Here is a 22,818-nt window from a genome sequence, read left to right as displayed (position 1 = left end):
TTTTCTCTCAAAAAAATGTCTTCTATACAACATTTTATATATATATAATTTGTAATGAGACTATTGGGTTACAGAGAGAAAGGGTTGATTCCTAACCTTTTTTTTGAACAAGCAAACAAATAAATTTGTTCAGTAAAAAGGCCCCAAAGAACAGTCATCTGGAAATGCCTGAACATTTCTGAAACAATCTGACAAGATAATGGTTTGGTCTCTTTAAACGCTTGATACTTACAGTTACACTCCTGGATAATGGGTACTCTTGAGGCACAGCTGAGTCCAGGGAAAGGCCCCGTCGCGCCCAGTATTTGCTGGAGAACATCATCATTGCTGGCTGCATGGTGGGAACCCTACTGTTTTCTCTGTTCAGAGCAGGGAAGGCTTGCAATGCTGCCCCCAGGGAGCTGTCCAGCTGTTCAGCACTCTGATGCTAAACAAGAAACACTTCAAGCGCCTCTCACCTCCCCCAGCAAGGGTTTATATAAGCCTTGTGAAGAACTGATGAAAGACTGATGAGTATTGTCACATGAAAGTAGCAGAGAAGCACACTTCTTTCTTGACTCCTCTTCTGGCTCCCCATACAACTAGCAATTTCTGTTTGCTTCCTCTAACTTGTACTGCTTTTTAAAAAGAACTATACTTTTATCAGTAGACGGCAGAAACGGTTCAGCACTTTCTTTACAGAGAGCCATTTGAACATTTACATGGCATTCCATTATCAAAGATTACTCAAAGCAAGATGGGCAGCTTAATGTTTCAGTTAAGAAATGCACTTTTCATGTCACTGAATAATCATTACATTTTTTAAAAGAATTAAGAGAAATTGATACTTTTCCCAGGGCTGCTTTAATATTGTCAGACATCATCACGCTATAATCCAATGAGTGTGATTACAGGATTCAAAGTATTACAAAGAAGTTTTATTGATTGACCATCACTCCTTTGCCTACTTTGAATATATAAACGAAGCAACTTGTGAAAGAACGAGATTAGCAACTGACATTAGAAGCAATGTGACAAAATATTATTTTACTGAAATACTAGTAGATGCTTGGAACAAACTTCCAGCAGACGTGGTTGGTAAATCCACAGTAACTGGATTTAAACATGCCAGGGATAAACATATATCCATCCTAAGATAAAATACAAGAAATAGTATAAGGACAAACTAGATGGACCATGAGGTCTTTTTCTGCCATCAATCTTCTTCTATGTTTCTATTAGACCAAAGGCATCCTTCTGTTACTTATTGTTGAAGTATCATATATAAGAGTAAATTTTACTTAGAACTTTAGCACATGATTTAGATGTAGGTTTCTGGAACTCCAACAATCAATACAGAACAAGTACATAATGCTTATTACTTCATTTCTTATAAAGTCCCATTCCTATATCTATTGAAGAGCTAATTTGATTGCATGAGGATGCCTGTGGTTTCATCTACTATAAATGATGGGACTACCTTCCTTAAGAGTCTCCTCTGATTCCATCTGGCTGACTTAAGGTAGGCTTTATGCTTATCAGATATTTTTAAAATAAGTATTATCACTGGGGCTATTGTGGTCAATGTTCCCTCTAATTTTTTTTCGGGGTGGGCGGAAAAGTATAGTGTCTGAGCGGCAGTCCCCTTGGGACTGGGCGGCATAGAAGTACAAATAAATAAATAAATGAATGAATGAATGAATGAATGAATGAATGAATGAATAAATAAATAAATAAATAAATAAATATAATAAATCCCTTCTTTTTTATTAAAAGAAATTAATAATAAAACAAAACAAAACTCTATTACTATTAAAACTAAAATAACCAGCAAATCCAAAACATAACTATTAATAAAAACAGGTGAGGGCTGGGGTTTTTTTTCTCTGTTATTATTTAAGTGCTTTTACCATATGCTTTAAATCAAGAGTCACTTCTCTCTCTGTTTCTCTCTTTCCTGTCATTCTCTGCCTCAATCATTTTCTCATTTCTCTTCCCCCCTTTTTTTCTATCATTTCTCTCTCCCTCTCTTCCTTCCACTCCTCTCTCTCTCTTGCTTTCTTCCTCTCTCTCTCTCTCTCATTCTCTTCCTTCCTCTCTCCTCTCTCACTCTTTCTTTCTTGCTCTCTCTCACTCTCTTCCTTCCTATCTTCTCTCTCTCTTTCTCTCTCTCTCCCTTCCTTTTTTCCTTCTCTCTTCCTTCCACTTTTTTCTCTTTGTGTCTTTTCCTTCCCTCTCCTCTTCCCCTCCCTCTCCCTCTCTTTCTCCCTCTCTCCCTTTATATTTATTTCTTCCTTCCTTCCTCTCTTCCTCCCTTTCTCTCTCCCTCTCGTTCACTTTTCTCTCCCTTCCTTCCCTCCCTTCCTCCTTCTTTCCTCTCCTCTTTCCCTCCCTCTCTTTCCCTTCTTTCTCTCCACGTCTCCTGCGGGCAGCTGGCTTTGCTGACCGGCACAAGGCTCAGGAAGATCCTCCTCCCCCCCCAGCCGAAAACACAATGGAGGTCTGCCGCCACCAGCTTGAGCCTCCCGTTGCTCCACCCCGCTTTGCCTGTCATCCTGGACCTCCGTTGTGTTTTCGGGGGGGAACGGCAGGAAAGCCCTGTGCCGGCCAGGGCTTTTCAAATGCGCTGCTTTCTTGCAACTCTTTCCTGGGCAGGGGGGAGGGAGGAGGCCACTCTCCCCCCCAGAAAAGAGGTGCGGGAAAGCAGCATGTTTAAAAGGCGCGCTGCTTTCCTGAAAAGCTGGCTTTCCTGGCCGGCACAGGGCTTTCCTGCCGCTCCCCCCCAAAAACACAACGGAGGATGACAGCCAGGGCAAAGCAAGGTGGAGCTACGGGAGGCTCAAGCAAGCAGCCTCCGCGCTTTTCTTTCGGTGGAATAGGAGGAGAGGGGGCGGATCGGACGGGTGGGGGGCAGCACCTTCTACTGCCGGCGCCTCCCCGCCGCCCCCCGGGGCTGGCAGGGGGATGGGGAGCACGCGCCTGTGGAAAAGGGTGCGCGGGGGGGTATTTTGGGGGGCGCGCATCCTCACGCGTGCAGCTTACGGGGAACGGTGATTGTGGTACAATTATTCAGTTATTTTCAACATTTTATGAAGATATAGTATATACAACATAATTTTGATAATGAAGTTGTCATGTAAGATAAGTAAAATGAAAAGAAAAACAGAATTCCTACTATGTGCATAAATATCCTAATTATGCTTTCCAGATTTCAAGTGCTTTTTAGATGTCAAATGTTGAAAGTATTAAGGAAATTATGGGAGTGTGGGGGTATGGAGGTGGGTAACAGAGAGAGAGAGAGGAGAGAGGGGGAGAGATATATATATTCCATGTCAGCTGTGTTCATTTTGGAGTCAGGCCAACAGACAGCAGTAGAAAATATAAATATCCTGCAGTTATATTAACATGATAATATAAAGCCAAAGTTCTATGATAGAACAAAAAGGGCAAGATAATCCAAAAATTATTTCCTGTAAGCAGGAAATGAAAGCCTAGAGATGCTGGGTCTTGCTTTCTTGCCATTTGCCAAATGGGGTATTTTCTTATTAGCTGATAAAAGATAAGAATCCTAAACAAATTACAGCAAAGGACTACAGAGATCTCACCTTCTGATATCTGTGTTAATAAATTGCCATTTCATCAGTTCTCTCACATTAATGCAACAATTTTCTTTACCTTTTGAGCAACTAAAACCACAGGCATATTTTTTCACTCTCAGTAAGTTCTTTTTCAGAATGTATACACAAGGAATCGAATCTTTTGGAGACAGATTGCATTTGATAATTGGGAATGACTTAATATTTCCTTCCCTTTCTCCTATCCCCTACCTTTATTTTTCAAAAAATAGTTTTTATTAAACAGTTTTTAAAATAACATTAAATACAACCAGGTGTACAAAAACAACATAATAACGCATAACAATGCAATGTAACATAACACCATATACCATTAAAAAATTCATTTTATAGCATACCGTTTTGGTGTACATACTATATTTTTATATCTCTTACTCTTTAAGTTATTTTCCTAAATCCTACATATAATTTCTTCTTAATATCTAATATTTTATCTGACTATACCCACCTATCACCTTGTTTCCATGCATCTATATACATAAATTCAAATACAGTGGTACCTCATCTTATGAATGCCTCTTGTAACTAACTTTTCAAGATACGAACCCGTGTTTAAGATTTTTTTGCCTCTTCTTCCAAACAATTTTCACCTTACAAACCCAAGCAGCTGCTGCTGGGATGAAGGGGTTTCTTTTTCCCCCTTTTTTGAAGAAAGAAAAGGGAGGGGCAGCTTGGAGGAGTAAAGATTTTGCATGCTTGCAAAAGCACTGAAACGGTGTCTTTTTAAGAAAGAAAAGGGAGGGGCAGCTTGGAGGAGTAAAGATTTTGCATGCTTGCAAAAGCACTGAAACGTGTCTTTTTAAGAAAGAAAAGGGAGGGGCAGCTTGGAGGAGTAAAGATTTTGCATACTTGCAAAGGCACTGAAAGTGTGTCTTTTGAAAAAAGAAAAGGGAGGGGCGCCCCCCTTGCCTTTCTTCCTTCCCACTCATCCTTTAGCCTAGCCTTGCTTCTTCCACCCGCCCTCTTTAGCTGCTCCTCCCTGCCCTCTGTTCGCCTCCCTTCTAAAGTTTGGGATTTTCCTGAAGGATTTGCACGCATTATTTGCTTTTACATTGATTCCTATGGGAAACATTGTTTCATCTTACGAACTTTTCACCTTACGAACCTCCTCCTGGAACCAATTAAGTTTGTATGATGAGGTACCACTGTATTCATATCTTTTGATTTATTGTCATACCATTATTAATTTTACGTTTATTTTCCAGCCAATTACACCATTTGTTCCATATTTTATATAACTCCCTTTCCTATCTGTCGTGTATTTCCATAGTTAATTTATTAATTTCAGCACATTCTAATATCTTTAATTACCACTGTGCTTAAAGGGGCTGTTTCTGATTTCCAATGTTGGGCCTAAATAATTCTAGCTGCTGTTGTTATATGCAATGTCATATATTGGTTATTTTTATTTATCTTTCCTTTCATGATCCTTAACAAAAACAGTTCCAATTTTAGTTCTACTTTTTGTTCTATAATTTTTATCCACCTTTGAATCTTTCTCCAATATTGGAGGTGTAAATTGGTAATACATTCCCTGATCATTTCTACTTTTTCAACATTTGGAGACATCTTCGCCAATCTTGCCGGAGATAGATGCATCTATAGAACATGTAATAGATGTTTTCTTTATAGGATGCTGCCATTGTAACTACAATTTTGATCCCAAATTTTCTCCCAGTACTCCAATTAAATTGTGTAACCAAAATTTTGAACCCAAATCACCATTACTTCTTTTACAGCTATGGCCTGCAAGGTCCCTTCCAACTCTTATTAAGGAATCTGTTTTACTGTTTCCTCTTCCATTTTAACATTTAATAGACAATTGTAGCAATGGCAATAGCATTTAGACTTATATACAGTTTCATAGTGCTTTTACAGCCCTCTCTAAGCAGTTTACAAAATCAGCATATTGCCCCCAACAATCTGGGTTCTCATTTTACCCACTTCGGAAGGATGGAAGGCTGAGTCAACCTTGAGCCGGTGGTGAGATTTGAACTGCTGAACTACAGATAGCAGTTAGCTGAAGTAGCCTGCAGTGCTGCACTTGGACCACTGTGCCACCCCGGCAAAGTTTGTAAGTTTTTGTTATCATTTTATCTACAGTTCCTGTTAAAATATTATCCAATTCTTGATATTCTTGTTGAAATCCAGATTGTGACATATTTATTTTTATTTATTTGTCAAGTACGTATTGGTAATATAGATATAACATTGTTTATAAACATAAGATAGGTACTGATAAGAGGGAACATAAGGACAGGGATGGTAGGCACGCTGGTGTGCTTATGCATGCTCCTTACTGACCTCTTAGGAATCGGGTGAGGTCAACAGTGGACAGTCTAAGGGTAAAGTTTTGGGGCTTAGGTGACAAAGCCACAGAGTTAGGTAGTGAGTTCCAGGCATTAATCACTCTGTTGCTAAAGTTGTATTTTCCACAGTCAAGTTTGGAGCAGTTCACTTTGAGTTTGTATTTGTTGTGTGCTCATATATTGTTATGGTTGAAGCTGAAATAGTCATTTACAGGAAGGATGCTTTAGTCAATAATTTTATGAGCTATGCTTAGGTTGTGCTGAAGGCGACATAGTTCTAAACTTTCTAAACCCAGGATTTCAGGCCTGGTTGCACAAGGTATACTATTGTGGGTAGAGGAGTGGAGGGCTCTTTTTGTAAAGTATCTCTGGACACTTTCTAATGTATTAAAACCCAATATGCGGTGTGGGTTCCAGACAGATGAGCTGTATTCAAGGATTGGCCTGGTGAATGTTTTATATGCTCTGGTTAGTGCAATATTACTGGAGAAGAAGCTACATAAGATTAGGTTAACAATTCTTGAAACCTTTTTGGTGATGTTGTTGCAGTGGGCTTTGGCACTAAGGTCATTTGATGAGTATTCCAAGGTTTTTGACAGAGTGAGGGTCGTCTGCAAGGTCTTATATATTCAGCTTGTATTTGGTGTTCTGATTCTTTTTGCCAATGTGTAGGACAGAGCATTTATTGGTTGAGATTTGGAGTTGCCAGATGTTTGAGCATTCGGACACAAAATCAAGGTCGTTTTGGAGGATAGCAGTGTTGTTGGTGATGTCGAAGATTTTTACATCATCAGTGAAGAGAACGCAGTCGCTTTTAATGTGATCGCAAAGGTCATTTATATAAAGAGTCTTAGTCCTAGTATGCTGCCTCTGGTATAGCATTAACAGGAACGGGATTAGATAGGGCACTCCCTATCTAATCCTGTTCTATTTTGACACTTGCTGTCTGTTTGACAGGAACACAGTTATCCAGTCATGTAGGAGTCCAGAGATGCCTTGGATTATCATGAACCACTGAGTTGAAGGCTTTACAGAAATCTATGTAAATTGTGTCTATTGTTTTGCCCTGACCAAGTTTTGTGGTCCATTTTTTGCAGTGTGGTAATTGTAGATTGCAGGATAATTTTTTCCTGAAACCGAATTGCTTGTTTGAAAATAGGTTGTTAGTTTCTAGGTGGAGGATAATGGATTGGTTTATGATTCATTCCATGATTATGCATGTGATGCAGCAGACAGATTGGTCAGTAGTTTTCTACTAGACTGGGATCTCCCTTTTTGAAGATGGGGATGACCGTGGCTAGTGACCCATAGGTTTAGTAGGGAACTGTTCCTGTAGGATTTTTCAAAGATTATGCTTAGTGGTTCAGCTATGGCTGTGGGGAACTTTTTTAGGAAGTACGCACATAGATTGAATTTGCAAGTAAGGCCACCTATTTTTATTCCAACCAAAGCCAAATCTTCTTTTGATTTAAGATTATTTTGTTTGTCCAATAGATCTTTATAGGTAACCTTCTTGTCCAAGTGTAAAACATTTGGGTAGATTGTTGTTTCCATATGAGTTTTAGGAGTTTTGATATATTTTTTCTTAATCTCCATCCAGTCTTCTAGTAGTGCTCACCTCACATGGTATCTCTGAAAGTACTTATGAGATTTGTGTTTTCATTCCCAGATAAAATTGTGCCAGCAATTATGAGGTTCTTTGATAATAAACATGTCATCTGTGAACGCTTGTGTCTTATACTCTTTATTTTAAGCCCTTTTATTTCCTGATTTTCTCTTATCTGGTTCAACACCTCTAGCGATAGTAAAAAAAATAGTAGGGGGAATAGCGAACATCTTTGTTTAACACCTTTCATTATGCTTATTGACTCAGTCATATCGCCATTGTCATTATTTTAGACAATTGTAATGAATATATTGCTTCAATCACTTTGGTGAATTTGTTGCCAAATGTCATGTTTTAATTGCATTGTAAAGAATTTCCAGTACAGATTGTCAAATGCCTTTTGCACATTCACAAATATTAAGGCCAATTATTTGTCTGAATGAACTTCATAATACTCTAATACTTTTATAATCATCATTGTGTTGTTATAAATTTGACATTTTGGAAGAAATCCATTTTGATCCAAATGAATAATTTGGTTTAATATTGTTTTAACCTTTCTGCCATAAATATGATAAATATTTTTAATCCAAATTCAAAAGTGAGATTAGTCTGTAATTTTTATTGAACAATTATCGAAACTTCCTTTGGTATTAAGGTTATATATGTTCTATACATGATTTCAGCATTTTAGTATGTTCTAATACCTCATTGTATAATTCTAACATTTTTTCTTCTAGTATATATTTTTATATATCTCCGCTGGTAGCCCATCCGCCCTGGTGTTTTCTTGTTTTTTGACTTTTGATGGCCTCACAACTCCCTTAAATGGTATTTTGTCGTTAAACATTGTTTCTGTCTTCTCCAGCAAGATTGGCACATTTTTGTTATCCAAGTAGTTCTTGATATTCTCTTCCTTGATTTCCTTTTGTCTGTACAGTATTTTTAAAAAGTTTTGGATGATAGTATTTTTTCCTTCCAGTCCATGTTGCAATTCTCCGTCTGTGTCTCTTAGTTGTTAATGGCTGATTTCTTCCATGTTTGATTTGAGGGAACCTCTAGCTCTTCCAGGAGATTGCCTTTCTCTCTTAGTGCTTCTCTCTCCATCAGTGCTGTCTTCAAGAACTAACCTTGCCCAAAAGGCCACAGAAACATGAAAAACTGTGCAAGCCAGAGGCCCGTCAGCTTGCTCGCATCAGTGTAACATCACTGCCAGAAGTGACATCCCTACCTTTAATCATGTTGGAAAAAGCAAGCCAGATTTTATGTTGTCGGAACATGGATTAGGGTGTCGCTATGAAACAGGCTTCTAGATCCTGACAAATGTCATGTGGATCACATTTGTGTTTTCAAGCTTATCTTCAGAAAACCAAAATTCAACTGCTTATTTACAAATACAATCCGATTGATGCCTATAGGACAAGAATTTAATTTCTTCTATCACTAGCTTGCTTATTTTATCACCAAAGTGTTATATGATTAAAAGAACAGAATGACTCTCATGAAACATTGGAAATTTAGGAATTCATTTTTTGGTTTTCTTCTAAATATGTCTTAATTAAAAATCTTTTAAGTAAACTTTGCATTTTATTTCATAATATATACAATATTCTTCAAATAGAAACAAATACATGAAATTATATTCCACATTACTGTAAAACATCAAATAGTCGCATAGTATAATCTTATTTTTCTCATATGCATGTATCAGGTCTACCCTAGGAAACTCCAGATTTTGTTGTGTTATCAAAAGGAGCTTAAATAGAACCAAAGGAAGGAAATTAAAATTTCATCTTTATTTTTATCTGTTTTCAAAAAGTTTAGTCTAATATAAAGGCAATTTAGATAGGTTATTATTAAACAGTAATACTACTATTCAGCAAAAAGAAACATTATTAGTTAAATGAGCAAGACAACCTTGCTAAGAATATTAAGCTGAGAACCTGAATATATTCAGACATTTATTCTTATTTAGAAAAATGATTTTCAAAAAATAGTTAGGCTTAAACTGTATATTAAAATCTGGACAAAATTGTCTAAATTACCAACGAAAGTTATTTTAGTCAAAAATAGAGTTATCCTTTAATATTCATACATCTGAATGCATAAGTATGTATGCCTAAGAAAGGTGTGAAATGTAAAAATGCCATCCTAGATTATGCAAAATTCAGGATCAGGGATTTAACAAATTGAAATTTTCATTCCAAATCTACATTCAGTCTGCACAAATACTTAGTGTTTTTGTAAACATTAGAAAAAGAACACAATCCTTTCATTTACAAAGCTGTGTTGTGGAAGTTGCCAACTTTAACTTAGGAAATAGTATAGAAGAGTTGTAACACTTTAATGATATCCAAAAACTATCCATGTCCAGGTTTTTTCAAAGTACAAGGAATAGCTCCCTTATTTCATGCCATTCACACTGCCTGATTCTTATTTCACTGAAGACCAAAAAATGCACTTTTATACAAATGTATTAAGGAATGTTATGGGAAAAAATGAAGGCTATTTTGGTAGAAGAAACTATAAAAATAATGTCATGTAAAGCTTTGATGCAGAAGTATTACAGTACAGTACATGATTTCTTTCCCAATTCATTAAAGCTTAATCAACACAAACTCAAAATATCAACCCAAGTGCCTGAAACTGCCTGTTGAACAACACAACCAATTACACAAGCATTAGTTTGTGGAGTCTGTGTATATCACTTGTTGAATTCTTTCATTTCTTTTGTTGGAAGTAGCAACAGGCAAAGAAACGTTTGGATATGCTGATGCAAGGCAACTCATCCCATCAACAGCCTCATCTTCCCCAGCATCTGAATCTGGTGTTGTCATAGCACTATTTTCTAATCCCAAAATTTCACAAATTGCTTGAGGTAATTCCTTTGAAGAAAAGAAAAGACAAAAGTTATTTTTGATTGCTGGAATATTATTCCTCTCAAATTATACTCTGCTTTGAAACAAAAACCAGCCAAAAACCCCAACTTCCTAATGCAGAACTAAATTGAATGAAATAAACATGACATATAAATGTAGGTATATGAAGTATCAAATTACATAACTTATTGTTTGTTAGGAAAAAGTGAATAGCAAGTGGCCCTAAAAAAGCAACAAAATACAATAGTTAGGAGAGATTTATTTATTTGTTTAATTTTATTTTTCACATTTTTAAACTGTTCATCTCTCCCTTAGAGGGTCTCTGGACAGTTTATAATAAAATGTTACAACATAAAATGATATATAATTTTTTTTAAAGACAGAGGGAGATGCCATAGGAAAAGCAGCAGCAAAAAAGGCAATTATTTTGCTTATTCATCCTGTATTTCCAAATATTTTGTCCACCTTTTGAGGGATCAGTTGGAATAACTCATGATTTCGTCATAGAATGCTTATAAAATGCATTTCACTATTTACCTTACAATTCATCATCTGCATAGAAACAGCTTCTGCTTTGCAAAGTACATCATCCACATCCATTTTCATAGACAATTCATTGATATGCTGATATAAAATAAAGCAAAAAAAGATCAGCATCAAAAAAGCTGAAGTATATCATTTTAATTTATATTTAAGATTCAGAATATTGATACCTTCCTTAGCAACTTTTATTAAAAATAATTGCTACCTTGCTTAATACATTTTCATCACTAGAATTAAAATTTAGTTCTCTACAGTTGTATTTTTTGGGGGGAAACCCTAGCTTTTCCTAAATAATCTATTTTAAAATTGAAGGAGCATTTTAGATACATTGAGAATATGGTGACATTCTTATTTATCCAATCTTTCTTTTCATTGTAAATATGCAATTATTTCAAATTTAGAAATATCTTTTGGATAAAGTATGGTACTTAAATTACACACCAATTGGTTTCAGAATTATTGATACAGTTGTTTTAGCTGGCCAGTTCTTTTTTGCTAGGTCACAGCCAACAAGCTTGCATACTGAGATGCAAGCTTATGGCAATATGGATTTCCATTTTTCTGTGAACTAATACACTGGAATAGACACTTGATTCTTTTGCTTACATTATAACCATGGGTAACTATTATTCCATAGCTTAACTTCACTCAACCAAGAACTTTCTATTTCTTAATGCCTCTGTCCTAGTGCAATGCCACAGTAATGAAGTTAAACATGTCTGGGATAAACATAGATCCATCCTAAGATAAAATACAAAAAATAGTATAAGGGCAGACTAGATGGATCATGAGGTCTTTTTCTGCCGTCAGTCTTCTATGTGTCTAAGTTTCTATGTTTCTATGCTTCAGAACAAGAAAGCAGCTCTACTACAGGCTTTATAAATCAAAATAACCATCATTCTGTATATGAATAATCTGATTTATAAAGTATCTTTATAAATAATTCAACATTGAACATCTTTCATCTAAAGAAAAATACAGCTGACTACTAACATTCATTAACTCTCTCACACTTCTTATTCTAGAATGAAATGCTATTCATTTTGCAAATCCAAAACAGAAAGGATAGAAAAATAGTCTCAATTTAATTCAATTTAACAGATACCTTAAGTATTTCATTAAAGCCATAATGTTTCTCCATTATTTGTTGTTTTTCAGATTCCAGAATAGCACAGCATATAAGAAGGTGGAAATTCTGACAAGGCAAATCTGTCCACATCACCTGGTAAAACATTCAAATTTTGAATAAATAGAAGACAAGACTCTGGCCATTTTAATAAAAAATTATTAAGAAGGGAAAACATACAAATATTTTAAATAAAATTAAATGCAATTCATTTTAAATAAAGCTGACTGCATTAGTTCATCTCTTACATTTTCTTTAACAGCTGTGTACTATGTATTTGATATTTCTGTTAAATCATCATTCAGTTTACATGTCAGTTAAGACTGATTATATCTATAACCTCCAGTCACCAAATTATTATTTTTTCTGGAGAGATAATTACATCAGGAGAAAAATAGTTGGCTAACTTTTAATTATTGGTTTCATTAAAGGCTATGACTGTTTCAATGTTGGTAGTTCTAATGAAATCCTTATCTATATAATTTATGAGCAGAGTATTGTATTTTATCTGTATAGTTCGTTTCTTATTACAGCATTTTTTGAAGGCCCTGACCAAAAAAAGGCAGAGCAATCAATATGCTGTTAGCATCATCCATCTACAACTAACATTAGATATCTGTAATTAGACTTAAAATTATTACATGGCAATATGTGTTTTGGAAAGCCAGGGAACAAAAACAAGAATTACTTCAACGTGGCTAAGAATGACTATATATTCTTTAATAGAAGAGGGGGGGGGAATGAACAAGAATTCTGTTAATGTAAAAATCAAGTGTCTAGAAATTAGATACCTTCTTCAATATTTGCTCCTGACTTTTGACATTTCAGTAGTCTTTTGCAAAAAATACAGTAGATGGGAAGAAAACATTTCTTATTTTTTTATAGTGTAGGGTACATTATTTAATAAATGAATAAATTTTAAAAATTTTCATTTAAAGACCCTGAAATTTCTGAATTCAGGGTAGAGTTGGGGTGGCTGGAAGGAGCTGAGTGTTTATTAGCTGGATAGCCTTCGTTTTACCTTCAGTGGGAAGGTAACAGCATTCCCTGCATCTGACATATAGCCATGCTGGCCACATGACCACAGAAAATGTCCTTGGACAATGCTGGTTCCCTCAGCCAAGTACCAGAGATGAGCACTGTGCCCTAGAGTTGGACATGACTGGACACAGAACACTTTACCTTTACCTTGCTCATTATGATACATACTAAAAATTTCATATGTGAACTATTTGATAAGCTGAACTTCAATCAACAAATGCAGTGCTATCCAAAAACGATAACCTTATTTATTTATCAATCTTCTTATCTATCCATTTTTCTCATAGACAGGCTCTGGACAGTAATAATAATAGAGGCATGATCTAGATTTGATGTGTTGACAGCTTGAACATCAGATATCAGTTCCAAGGATAAATGGCTATAACCATCTCTGTGTGTGTGTGTGTGTGTGTGTGTGTTTGAGAGAGAGAGAGAGAGACAGAGAGAGACAGACAGACACTCAGGTTGTTCCAGAAAACATGATTCTTTCCAGATTCTGTCCTTCAACTAGATACCAATGTTATGATTTCCATTTTATGTGATTAAAAAACCCAAAATTTTGATTCTGTGGGATTATATAATTTTGGCTTTGAAAAATACTATTGATCTCAATGTATGCATAAATCTTATTTTTTTTCCCTTTCAAAATTTAACAATATCTGCATTTTGAGTGTCCTATATCTAATTTTTCTATACTAAGTATGTTTTAATAACAATAATAATAATAATAATAATAATAATAATAATAATAATAATAATAATAATTTATTAGATTTGTATGCCGCCCCTCTCTGAAGACTTGGGGCGGCTCACAACAATAATAAAAACAATGTTACAGTGGAACAAAGCTAATATTAAAAGAGAAAAAAAACATATTTAGTTTATTCATTTTTAATGATAAAATTATCTTTCAAATAAATAAAAGTCTAGGTCATATTTTGAGAAAAAAAAATAAAGGCAAACCCTTCTCACAGGATTGTTACCTTCTGGCATCAGGGATACAAAAAATTACCCTGGAAGCATGTTTTTATGCGTTCCATAACAAAAGGTTTGGCTTTTTCAGTTTGTTTATTTTTGCTGTTTGAGTATATGTAGGAAAAGGTAAGAGCAGACATTCTAGGTACTTAACTTTTCCCTTTAAAATTCCTGATCCATACAAAAAATAATCCAGATCTATCTACTTTTAGAGATATTAATGTTCTTCAGCCACACCAGCACATCATGCTGGTGTGGCTGAAGAACATTATGTACTCTTCATTAGGTAATTTTTAAAAAAATGTATTCTGTGCTATTAAGAAATATTCAATATGTTTTTAAAAACTTGAACATTCTCATTGAGCATTAAAAGTTAAATATTGCCATAAAACACATCTTACCTCCCATAAGCGAAGAATATCTTGAAAACTAAATTCTCTTTTAAATCTTATTAGAAGCCACCGGAAACAAAAGTAAAGATAGCCTGAATCTTGAGATTCTAAAGAAATGGGGGGAAATACATTCATAGGTCCTCTTACAAAGTTATTTTAAGTTCACAATATAGACAACTAGAAAGAAATTCTTGGGTGAAATAATCAAGCTATGAACATAGTACCATATTTTTTGATCCATAATATGCACTTAGGTTTAGGGGAAGAAAAAAACCCTAAAAAACAGGGAGAGCCTGAGAGAACAACACATAGATGTCCTCTCATGTGCCAGCTTTGTGTATTGACTCCTGCACTGTGAAAAAGAGACAGAAGAGATGGACAGTGACAAAGACAGGAGAGGCAAAGTTCTGCACTGTAAAAGGAGCCGTTTCTGCCTACTTTTGGGTGGGGGAGCAAAACATATGGTAATTATTGATATAATAATGCCATAATTGTTTCACTGTTAGTTCAGGACAAAAAAAAGTAATATCCAAAATTATACCTGAAGTTATTTTAACTATAAATACAAACAGAATGAAACAAATAGGCTGAAACAGTCATTTGAATCACATTCTAGGGCATAAAGACTGCTTTTTAGGGTTAGATATATGTGAACCAGGATGGCTTACTCTACATACCACTTTCTTTCTTTTTTGGTAAATAAAAATTTAACACCACAAACCATGGTTTAAAAAAATTGGGTCAAAATTATGCATAAAGAAAGTTGATACCTAAAACCAAACACATTTAAAAACTTGGAAAATAATTGATGCAAGAAAATGGTGTAAAGAATTATCTAGAATAACTATTTTTTTAAAAATTTATTAGATTTGTATGCCGCCCCTCTCTGAAGACTTGGGGCGGCTCACAACAATAATAAAAACAATGTTAGAGTGGAACAAATCTAATATTAAAAGAGAAAAAAACATATTTAGTTTATTCATTTTTAATGATAAAATTATTTTTCAAATAAATAAAAGTCTAGATCATATTTTGAGGGTGGGTGGGGGAGGCAAACCCTTCTAACAGGATTGTTACCTTCTGGCATCAGGGATACAAAAAATTACCCTGGAAGCATGTTTTTATGCGTTCCATAACAAAACGTTTGGCTTTTTCAGTTTGTTATACATACCCAAATAGTTGCAGAATCCACTATCTAATAAGCGAAGTAAAGTGCTCAACTGAATTAACTGTGTCTTCATGCCTTGCATTTGCTCTTCAAAATTTTGATGCTTAATGAGAAACAGATAGAATATTTAATATGAGTACTCAGAAACTTAAATGTATTAAAGTTTAAATCTAATTCTGGTCTTCTTTATTTATCTATTACATTTATACAGCCACATCTCACAATAAAGCAACTCTATGTGGCTTACATAAAAACAATAATAAAATCCAAATTTTAAAACTAATTAAAAGGCTTCAACAATGTTATTAGTAACAAGATAGTGGAGATGTTGAAAACAATGTGACAATCTCATCAAATTGCTATTTCCTTGAGATTCCCAGGTCTCTGACACAACCATGTTCTGAGAAAAAATATCGCAAAGATGTTGAGGATAAAGTTAATCTCATAATTTATATGATAATTTAATTCAATAGAAACATAAATGAAAACTATGGTAAGTGTAGCTACCTCCATCCACTATATGGGTCAGGCAGAATGGGACAAGTTGCCACAGTCAACTCATCGCAGCCAACTTGCTGTGGGACAACTCATTGCAGGACAATTCAACACTTTAATTTAGTTTTTAAAACTAATTAAAAATTATTTTAGTTTGTGTCATTCACATTTCATTTTGTCCCACCTTTGGCATCCTATCTTTAATTATGCTATTCCACTATTTCTTCAATGTTAGTGTAACTCTTCTCCCGCAGCAAGTTGTCCTGCAGCAAATTGGCCACGGGAAGTTGTTCCACAGCAAGTCTTGACCATGGCGAATTAGCAATACAAATCAAATCAAATCAAATCAAATCAAATCAAATCAAAAAATAAATAAATAAATAAATAAACAAATAAATAAATAAATAAATAAATAAATTGATATGGCGAATTGGCTATGGTGAGTTAGCTGGGGCAATTTGGCTGTGGTGAGTTAGCTGGGGCAATTTGGCTGTGGTGAGTTGTCACAGATCCTGTCCAGATGTATTGTGTCCATTTATGTGAATTCAGTGAATTATATACATGTACACAAAACGTATGACCTACCCAAAGTTCATTCACATTTAAGAATGAACGAACCTTGTATGGGTTTCACTCTGTTCAGCAGAAAGAAAAGTTATAAAGGAATTTTCAAAATAAATTATACTCTTCCTTCTTGTTATCATTTAGCATTAATCAAGCTACAGTTTTACTAGTCATACTGCATCTTAGATCAAAATCCTTGTGAACAAATATTCAATGCATTACTATGTCTGATTTCAGACACTCTAAGCATTTTACTCTATTATTCAGCCACAGAGACCAAGAACAGCTTCCAAATGTTTGGCAAAATCCAAGAATTGGCATCCACTTATTTATAATTTATATTACACCTGGGACAATAGCTCAGTAGGGAAGAGAACAAAAAGATTAGGGAATACTTCTTAGACTTAAATACAAATGTAACAATGATCAAGTACAATGGAAGGTACAACCAGATTCAAGTTACTAACTGAAGAGTCACAAATTATATGTGCCAACTCCTTCAAAAAAGCCATTTTTGCACTTTGACTATGTAGGTACAATTCAGAATATTTTATCTGCTTCTGACTTCATGTAGCAATTTTAATACTTTATGTCCGAATATACTAAGAAAGAAATATAATATGAAGAATCAGAACAGGTGACATAAAAACAATATTTTTCAGTCTTAACTTAAGAGAATAATAACATAGAAGAGAAAAATATTTACCATTTGATCCATGTACAATGCAAAGCACCAGAAAGCATCCACTTCATTCTCCATCACATATAAAATAGGTGAAAGTAAGTCACTCATTCCTTGAACATATCCTTAAAAGAAAAGGAAAAATGAATTGTTGAACATTTCTCTTTTCTCAGGTAACAAATTCTGGAATTAAGAACAAATACATAGAAGACATACATACATACATACATACATACATACATACATACATACATACATAAATACATTAGACACAAAGATAAACAGACACAAATCAAGATAGATAAACAAACAAGCAAAATAAATAAATAAATAAATAAAGTTTAAAAACTTACAATAATTTTTAATAAGTACTTTATAAAGTATTAAAAGTAAGTATGATAATAGTACTGTCTTCCTTCATGGCAGGTTACAGTATAAATATACTATAGATATATTCTACATTTTAAGATGTTATCTAATATAATTTACTATTTTTCTTATTTCTCTAATTAAAATGTTTAAATTGAATACATCAGACTGCCTTTGAATAATTTCAAGAAGTAATACTTCAAAGGGTCAATAAAAGATAATGCTTTACTTACCCAGATCAAAGTCATACATACTATAGGTCATCAAAATATCATGAAGCAATATTAATCCAGGATTATCCTGACCTTCATAAAATTTATTTGTTCTATCAGTTCTGTTTACATCCTTTTCTAGAAAAAAAAAAGCATAGATTTAATGAATTTTCAAAACAACTTGAAGACCCGAGTTTGCGGAGAGGGGCGGCATATAAATCCAATAAATCTAATCATATAAATCCAATAAATCTAACCATATCTTTGAATTTCCGTTTTAACAGTGTTAAACTTGAAACAGCTAGCAAAATAAAGGCATTAAAATAGCTGTTAAAATATTAAAGTATTTGAAAGAATAAATATTTCTTGTCTCAAAATTATTTATAATATAGTTCTTGAGTTAAGTGAACCCACAATTCAACATGGGGCAGTTTTTACTGGAAACTGGAAGTAAACGCCCCATTTTCATCAAATCTGCTGTAAATCACAGACACATGCTTATAGGGTGCTGCAAGTGGCCATTAATGCAGGGCAGCTACTAACTGCCCAAATTGAAATCATGGGGGTGGGCGATGCTGAAACTTCAAAACCAGATAATGACGGTTATCACCTTGATGATAATAATTTTAAATATTACCAGTAAACAAATTTTCAAACATTCTAAATGTTACATTTTCTAGAATGTTGTGATTAAAACAAAATTTAAAAAAATCAGTGAAACAAGCCTTATTTGGATATACTTTAAATACGTTAAATGGGACTCAAACTCTAGGTATATGATGTTGTTTTATATTTAATTGTAATAAAATGATATGCAATCAAGTTTAAATTTTTTTGGGGTTCCATTTTCTTCCTTTCAATCATGTTCAATTCTCAGACTGTTTGAACAAGTCCCTGCCGTTTCCTTGGAAAAGTTTTTCAGTAGTTTGTCATTGCTTCCTTCCTAAGGATGAGTGCTGTGGCCCACCAGGAGCCAGTGCAGCTGGCAGTGAGGAGGTTGGGGAGGAACATGGGCCAGTTCTGGAGTCTAGGAAGGCTCTGACAAGTGTTTTGCATCGAAAGCAGAGATGGGGTAAGGGCAGTCTGACAGTTACCAGTTGCCTTTGAAGTCAGCATTAATGAGGCAGGTGAACAGCTGGAGCCTGTCCCCAGTGTGTGCGTGTGCAGAGTTGCCACATTGAAGGGAACAGCTGAGGAACAAGGGTCAACTTGGCAGTAAGGCCACAGGGGGGTGATAAATGAACCCTCCCATGAGGAATAGAGGGACAAAAGGGGAGGAGAGTTTGCAGGAGGCAATTAGTTCATTTGAGCAAAGATCTGTTTCTGCATTCTTGCAGTATTATCTGTTATAGTGTGGAGTCTGAAACAGATCAGCTTGGCAGCTCTCCAAGCCTGATAAAGGTATGTAATTGGGAAATATCTTGAAAAACTGTTAGTCAGGACTTTGCTGGAGAGAAATTCACTGTAAACTAAATAAAAGGGTTTTTATCAGGATGTGGATTGGCTTCGTGCTTTTGGGGAGGTATAGGCCAAGGTCATCCAGCTGGCTTTGTGCTTAAAGCAGGATTATAACTCATGATCTCATGGTTTTTAGCCTATGACTTAACCACTACACCAATATACCTCTTGTTCTGACATTAGATGACATCAGTGTGAACCTTTATTGTATGATGTGGTTTAATTATGGCTATGCTAAGTGTTTAGATGCTTTTCTGTTACTGAATATGTCATATAATTCACGCCATCACAATCTGATTTTCATTGAAACCTACTGCAAAACAATGTGTTGTCTTATTCCAATGCTTGTGTAACGTGTTTCACTTGAAATAAGATTTCAGAGAGTTGGCATAATCCAGGTCCCATCAGTCAAGCAGTGTCACCTTGCAGGACCCAGGAGATGTGCCCTCTCTGTCTCAGTGCCTGTCTTTTGGAAGAAAATTTCCCCTGAGATCCAGATGACTTTGACCCCGCTTTGCCTTTTCTGAAAGGCTTTAAAGACCTGGCTCTTTCCCTAGACACTGGATCAGCAGGTTTTGTGAATTTCAATTGCTTGAATATATAAATTTGTCCTCAGTGCAATATATTTATAATTTTTGGTTTATTATTGTTATTTTTCTTTGTTTGTTAGCCACCATGATGACATGGCAAATGGGCAACTGTAAAGATTAATTAAACAAGCAAGCAGAAGAGCCTCTTATAAAGCCTTTAAAACTATATTGCTTTATATTCTAGACTAAAATTCAATTAGCATACTGAAATAACTATGATAAAAATGCATGAATGGACTGAGGCCATTATATTGTTATTTTATATTCTGCATCTCCTTAGGAAGTAACCTGTTTACACGTGAAGATGAAAAGGAAGGAAAAAGAATCAAACAACACAGATGATCTGAAATAATCCTTTAAAATATACAATATATTTTCATCAAATAGGAAAAAACATTTATCTTTAACATTTGTATTGTATAGAATTTTATTCTTCTAAAACTTACCAATAAGACTTCTGTAATCTCTCAATCTACAATTTCTTTTTTCTTGTTCTTCGCTGACAGATTTCCACTGAAGCTTCATCCTAAAATACTCATCTCTGAAGAATTACAAAAATCAGAAATTATGATAAAATTATTTATGATAAAGGTATTGTGTAATTTTAAATATAAAGCATAAAAATGATAGTTCACATTTTTCATTTGCAAGCAAGTAGTTGGTAGTTACTACTTTGCATGGGAATAACATTTATACGTTTATGACTTTTGCTTAGTCTTTAAATTATATAATTATTTAAGAACACACAATATAACTTCATAATCTAGGGCAGTGGTAGGCAAAGTTGGCTCTTCTATGACATGTGAACTTCAACTCCCAGAATTTCTGAGCTAGCATGACTGGCTCAGGAATTCTGGGAGTTGAAGTCCACAAGTCATAGAAGAGCCAATTTTGCCTACCCCTGATCTAGGGTGATAATATTTAGTACCGTCCTCCAAACACATGACATATATCCTGATTCTAAAGCCTGGTTGCAAATTTTTAGTTAAGAAACGGACAATGGGTCTACTTCTCTTTTGGGGGGCTATGAGATATCATAAAAAATACAACAGAACTTTGGCAGCAAACAAGCAAACTATAAACGCATGCATTATTGCCAAGATAATTGGCAAAATAAAATCAGAGTGCAAATCTTAAGATTTAATATACTCGAATAGAAACAACTCAACATATCCCCAAACCTCAGTGCAACCACTCAGAATGTTACTAGCCAACTAACGCAAGCCACCTTCCCCAATCCCACAGAAAGACATGACATCCAGCCACCATACTTTTGCTGCTTTCTGTTGAAATGTGGCAATACCATGTCACTTTTTTAATATATCATGCTTACGTTTTCCTTTTCTGCATACTTGTCCTCTCATCCCTTGAACTATTCCATGAATAGTAACCCAACAGGAATTTCCACACTTCTTTCCTCAAAGCATGACAAAGCCCCTTGGACAAAAAAAGAGAGAGGGGGGATAAAGCTGGACCCTTTATAAGTAAAATGTGAAGACAGGAACAAAGAAATCAAGTCATTCTATAAGGGTAGCACTACCATCCTTAATTGCTACTTACAATTTCTCTGGGTTCTTTGCTCAAAGTCCTTTGTTTCATTTCTTGTAAGGTAGTCAAGTTGAAACTTATAGTCTCACAAATAGGCTTATTTTCTATCTTTTTAATAATATTACTCATTTTGGTTTCCCAGACTTAATTTTACAACACTGTTTACTAATAAAAATTAATAGTCTGTCCTTCCAATACTTGGTTTCCACATTATCTCTTTCAGTCACTTCTTTTTTTCCTTAGCTTGTATCTTTAGTTTTTAGACTGAGAATCCTCTAGAAGTAATATAGCAATAGCATTTAGACTTACATACCGCTTCATAGTGTTTTTACAGCCCTCTCTAAGCAGTTTATAGAATCAGCATATTGTCCCCAACAATCTGGATCCTCATTTTACCCATCTCGGAAGGGTGGAAGGCTGAGTCAACCTGAGCCACTGGTGAGATTTGAATTTGCTGAACTAAAGCTAGCAGTTAGCTGAAGTAGCCTGCAGTGCTGGCCTCTAACAACTGCAGTTGATAGTTACAAACATTGCATTTCAGTCATTTAAAATTTATTTTTAAATCATTATGATGTAACAAAGGAAGTTTTGTCTTTGCTTTGAAAGATTTAGGTAGCTGTTCAAGTGGCATGGAGATAGACCATTAAGGTCAATTGTTTACTTCACATATTTTACTAATATTTCGTCTCTATATATCAGAACACATTCCCTTCCCAATATATTTTTTGTATGAATAATACAAATGAATATAATGTACCCTTTATTTGAAAATGTAGGTTTTAAAATAGTTGAACATTAATGGACTCATTATTATGAAAAAAATGAGACTGCAGACTTGGAAAGATAAAATATGGCCCCTTTTACACAACAGATTGAGGACCTGATTGCACTTGCAACTTATGATGTAGACATTGCATGGACAAATATAATGAAATATATGACTCATTTATACAAAGTACATTAGATGAAAAAACCCATAATTGTATAAATATATTAGACATATGTATAAACTTGAATAATTGCATTAGACGAGGAGCATGCTAGTTCATGAGATAAGAATGTTGGGCTGATGATAGGCAGGCTCACATTCAAGACATTTTACTGCGACAGGGTGGCATGAACTCCTATCACACAATCCAACTCCTGCAACCTAGCAGTTTGAAAGTGAGAAGCCGTGAATAGATAAAAAGGTTTCGTGGGCACACGAAAGGAACAAATCTTTTCACCATAGAAGCACTTTGGTATTT

At 34.8% G+C, this 22,818-nt stretch overlaps 2 protein-coding genes across 2 annotated transcripts in view; both read right to left on the bottom strand.

Moving 5' to 3' along the window:
• The window catches only part of TPH2 (tryptophan hydroxylase 2), a 114,776-nt gene extending 114,439 nt beyond the window's left edge, over nt 1-337 (bottom strand). Inside the window, exon 1 of the mRNA XM_070754759.1 lies at nt 233-337. Within this exon, the coding sequence (XP_070610860.1) occupies nt 233-337 (105 nt within the window). The remainder of the gene's footprint in view (nt 1-232) is intronic.
• Nucleotides 338-9,096: 8,759 nt separating this feature from the next.
• TBC1D15 (TBC1 domain family member 15) overlaps nt 9,097-22,818 on the bottom strand; it is a 45,335-nt gene continuing 31,613 nt past the window's right edge. The window contains exons 9-17 of the mRNA XM_070755703.1: nt 21,357-21,460; nt 20,470-20,564; nt 17,997-18,113; nt 17,419-17,519; nt 15,657-15,756; nt 14,495-14,592; nt 12,057-12,173; nt 10,946-11,032; nt 9,097-10,414 (exon numbers count right to left, since the gene is read on the bottom strand). Of these exons, the coding sequence (XP_070611804.1) occupies nt 10,211-10,414; nt 10,946-11,032; nt 12,057-12,173; nt 14,495-14,592; nt 15,657-15,756; nt 17,419-17,519; nt 17,997-18,113; nt 20,470-20,564; nt 21,357-21,460 (1,023 nt within the window). The 3' untranslated portion in view covers nt 9,097-10,210. The remainder of the gene's footprint in view (nt 10,415-10,945; nt 11,033-12,056; nt 12,174-14,494; nt 14,593-15,656; nt 15,757-17,418; nt 17,520-17,996; nt 18,114-20,469; nt 20,565-21,356; nt 21,461-22,818) is intronic.

This window comes from Erythrolamprus reginae, chromosome 6 (genome assembly GCF_031021105.1).
Source record: "Erythrolamprus reginae isolate rEryReg1 chromosome 6, rEryReg1.hap1, whole genome shotgun sequence".
NCBI classification, from domain to species: domain Eukaryota; kingdom Metazoa; phylum Chordata; class Lepidosauria; order Squamata; family Dipsadidae; genus Erythrolamprus; species Erythrolamprus reginae.
Note: the sequence above shows the minus strand (reverse complement) of the source record. Positions and strands in the feature narration are given on the sequence as shown.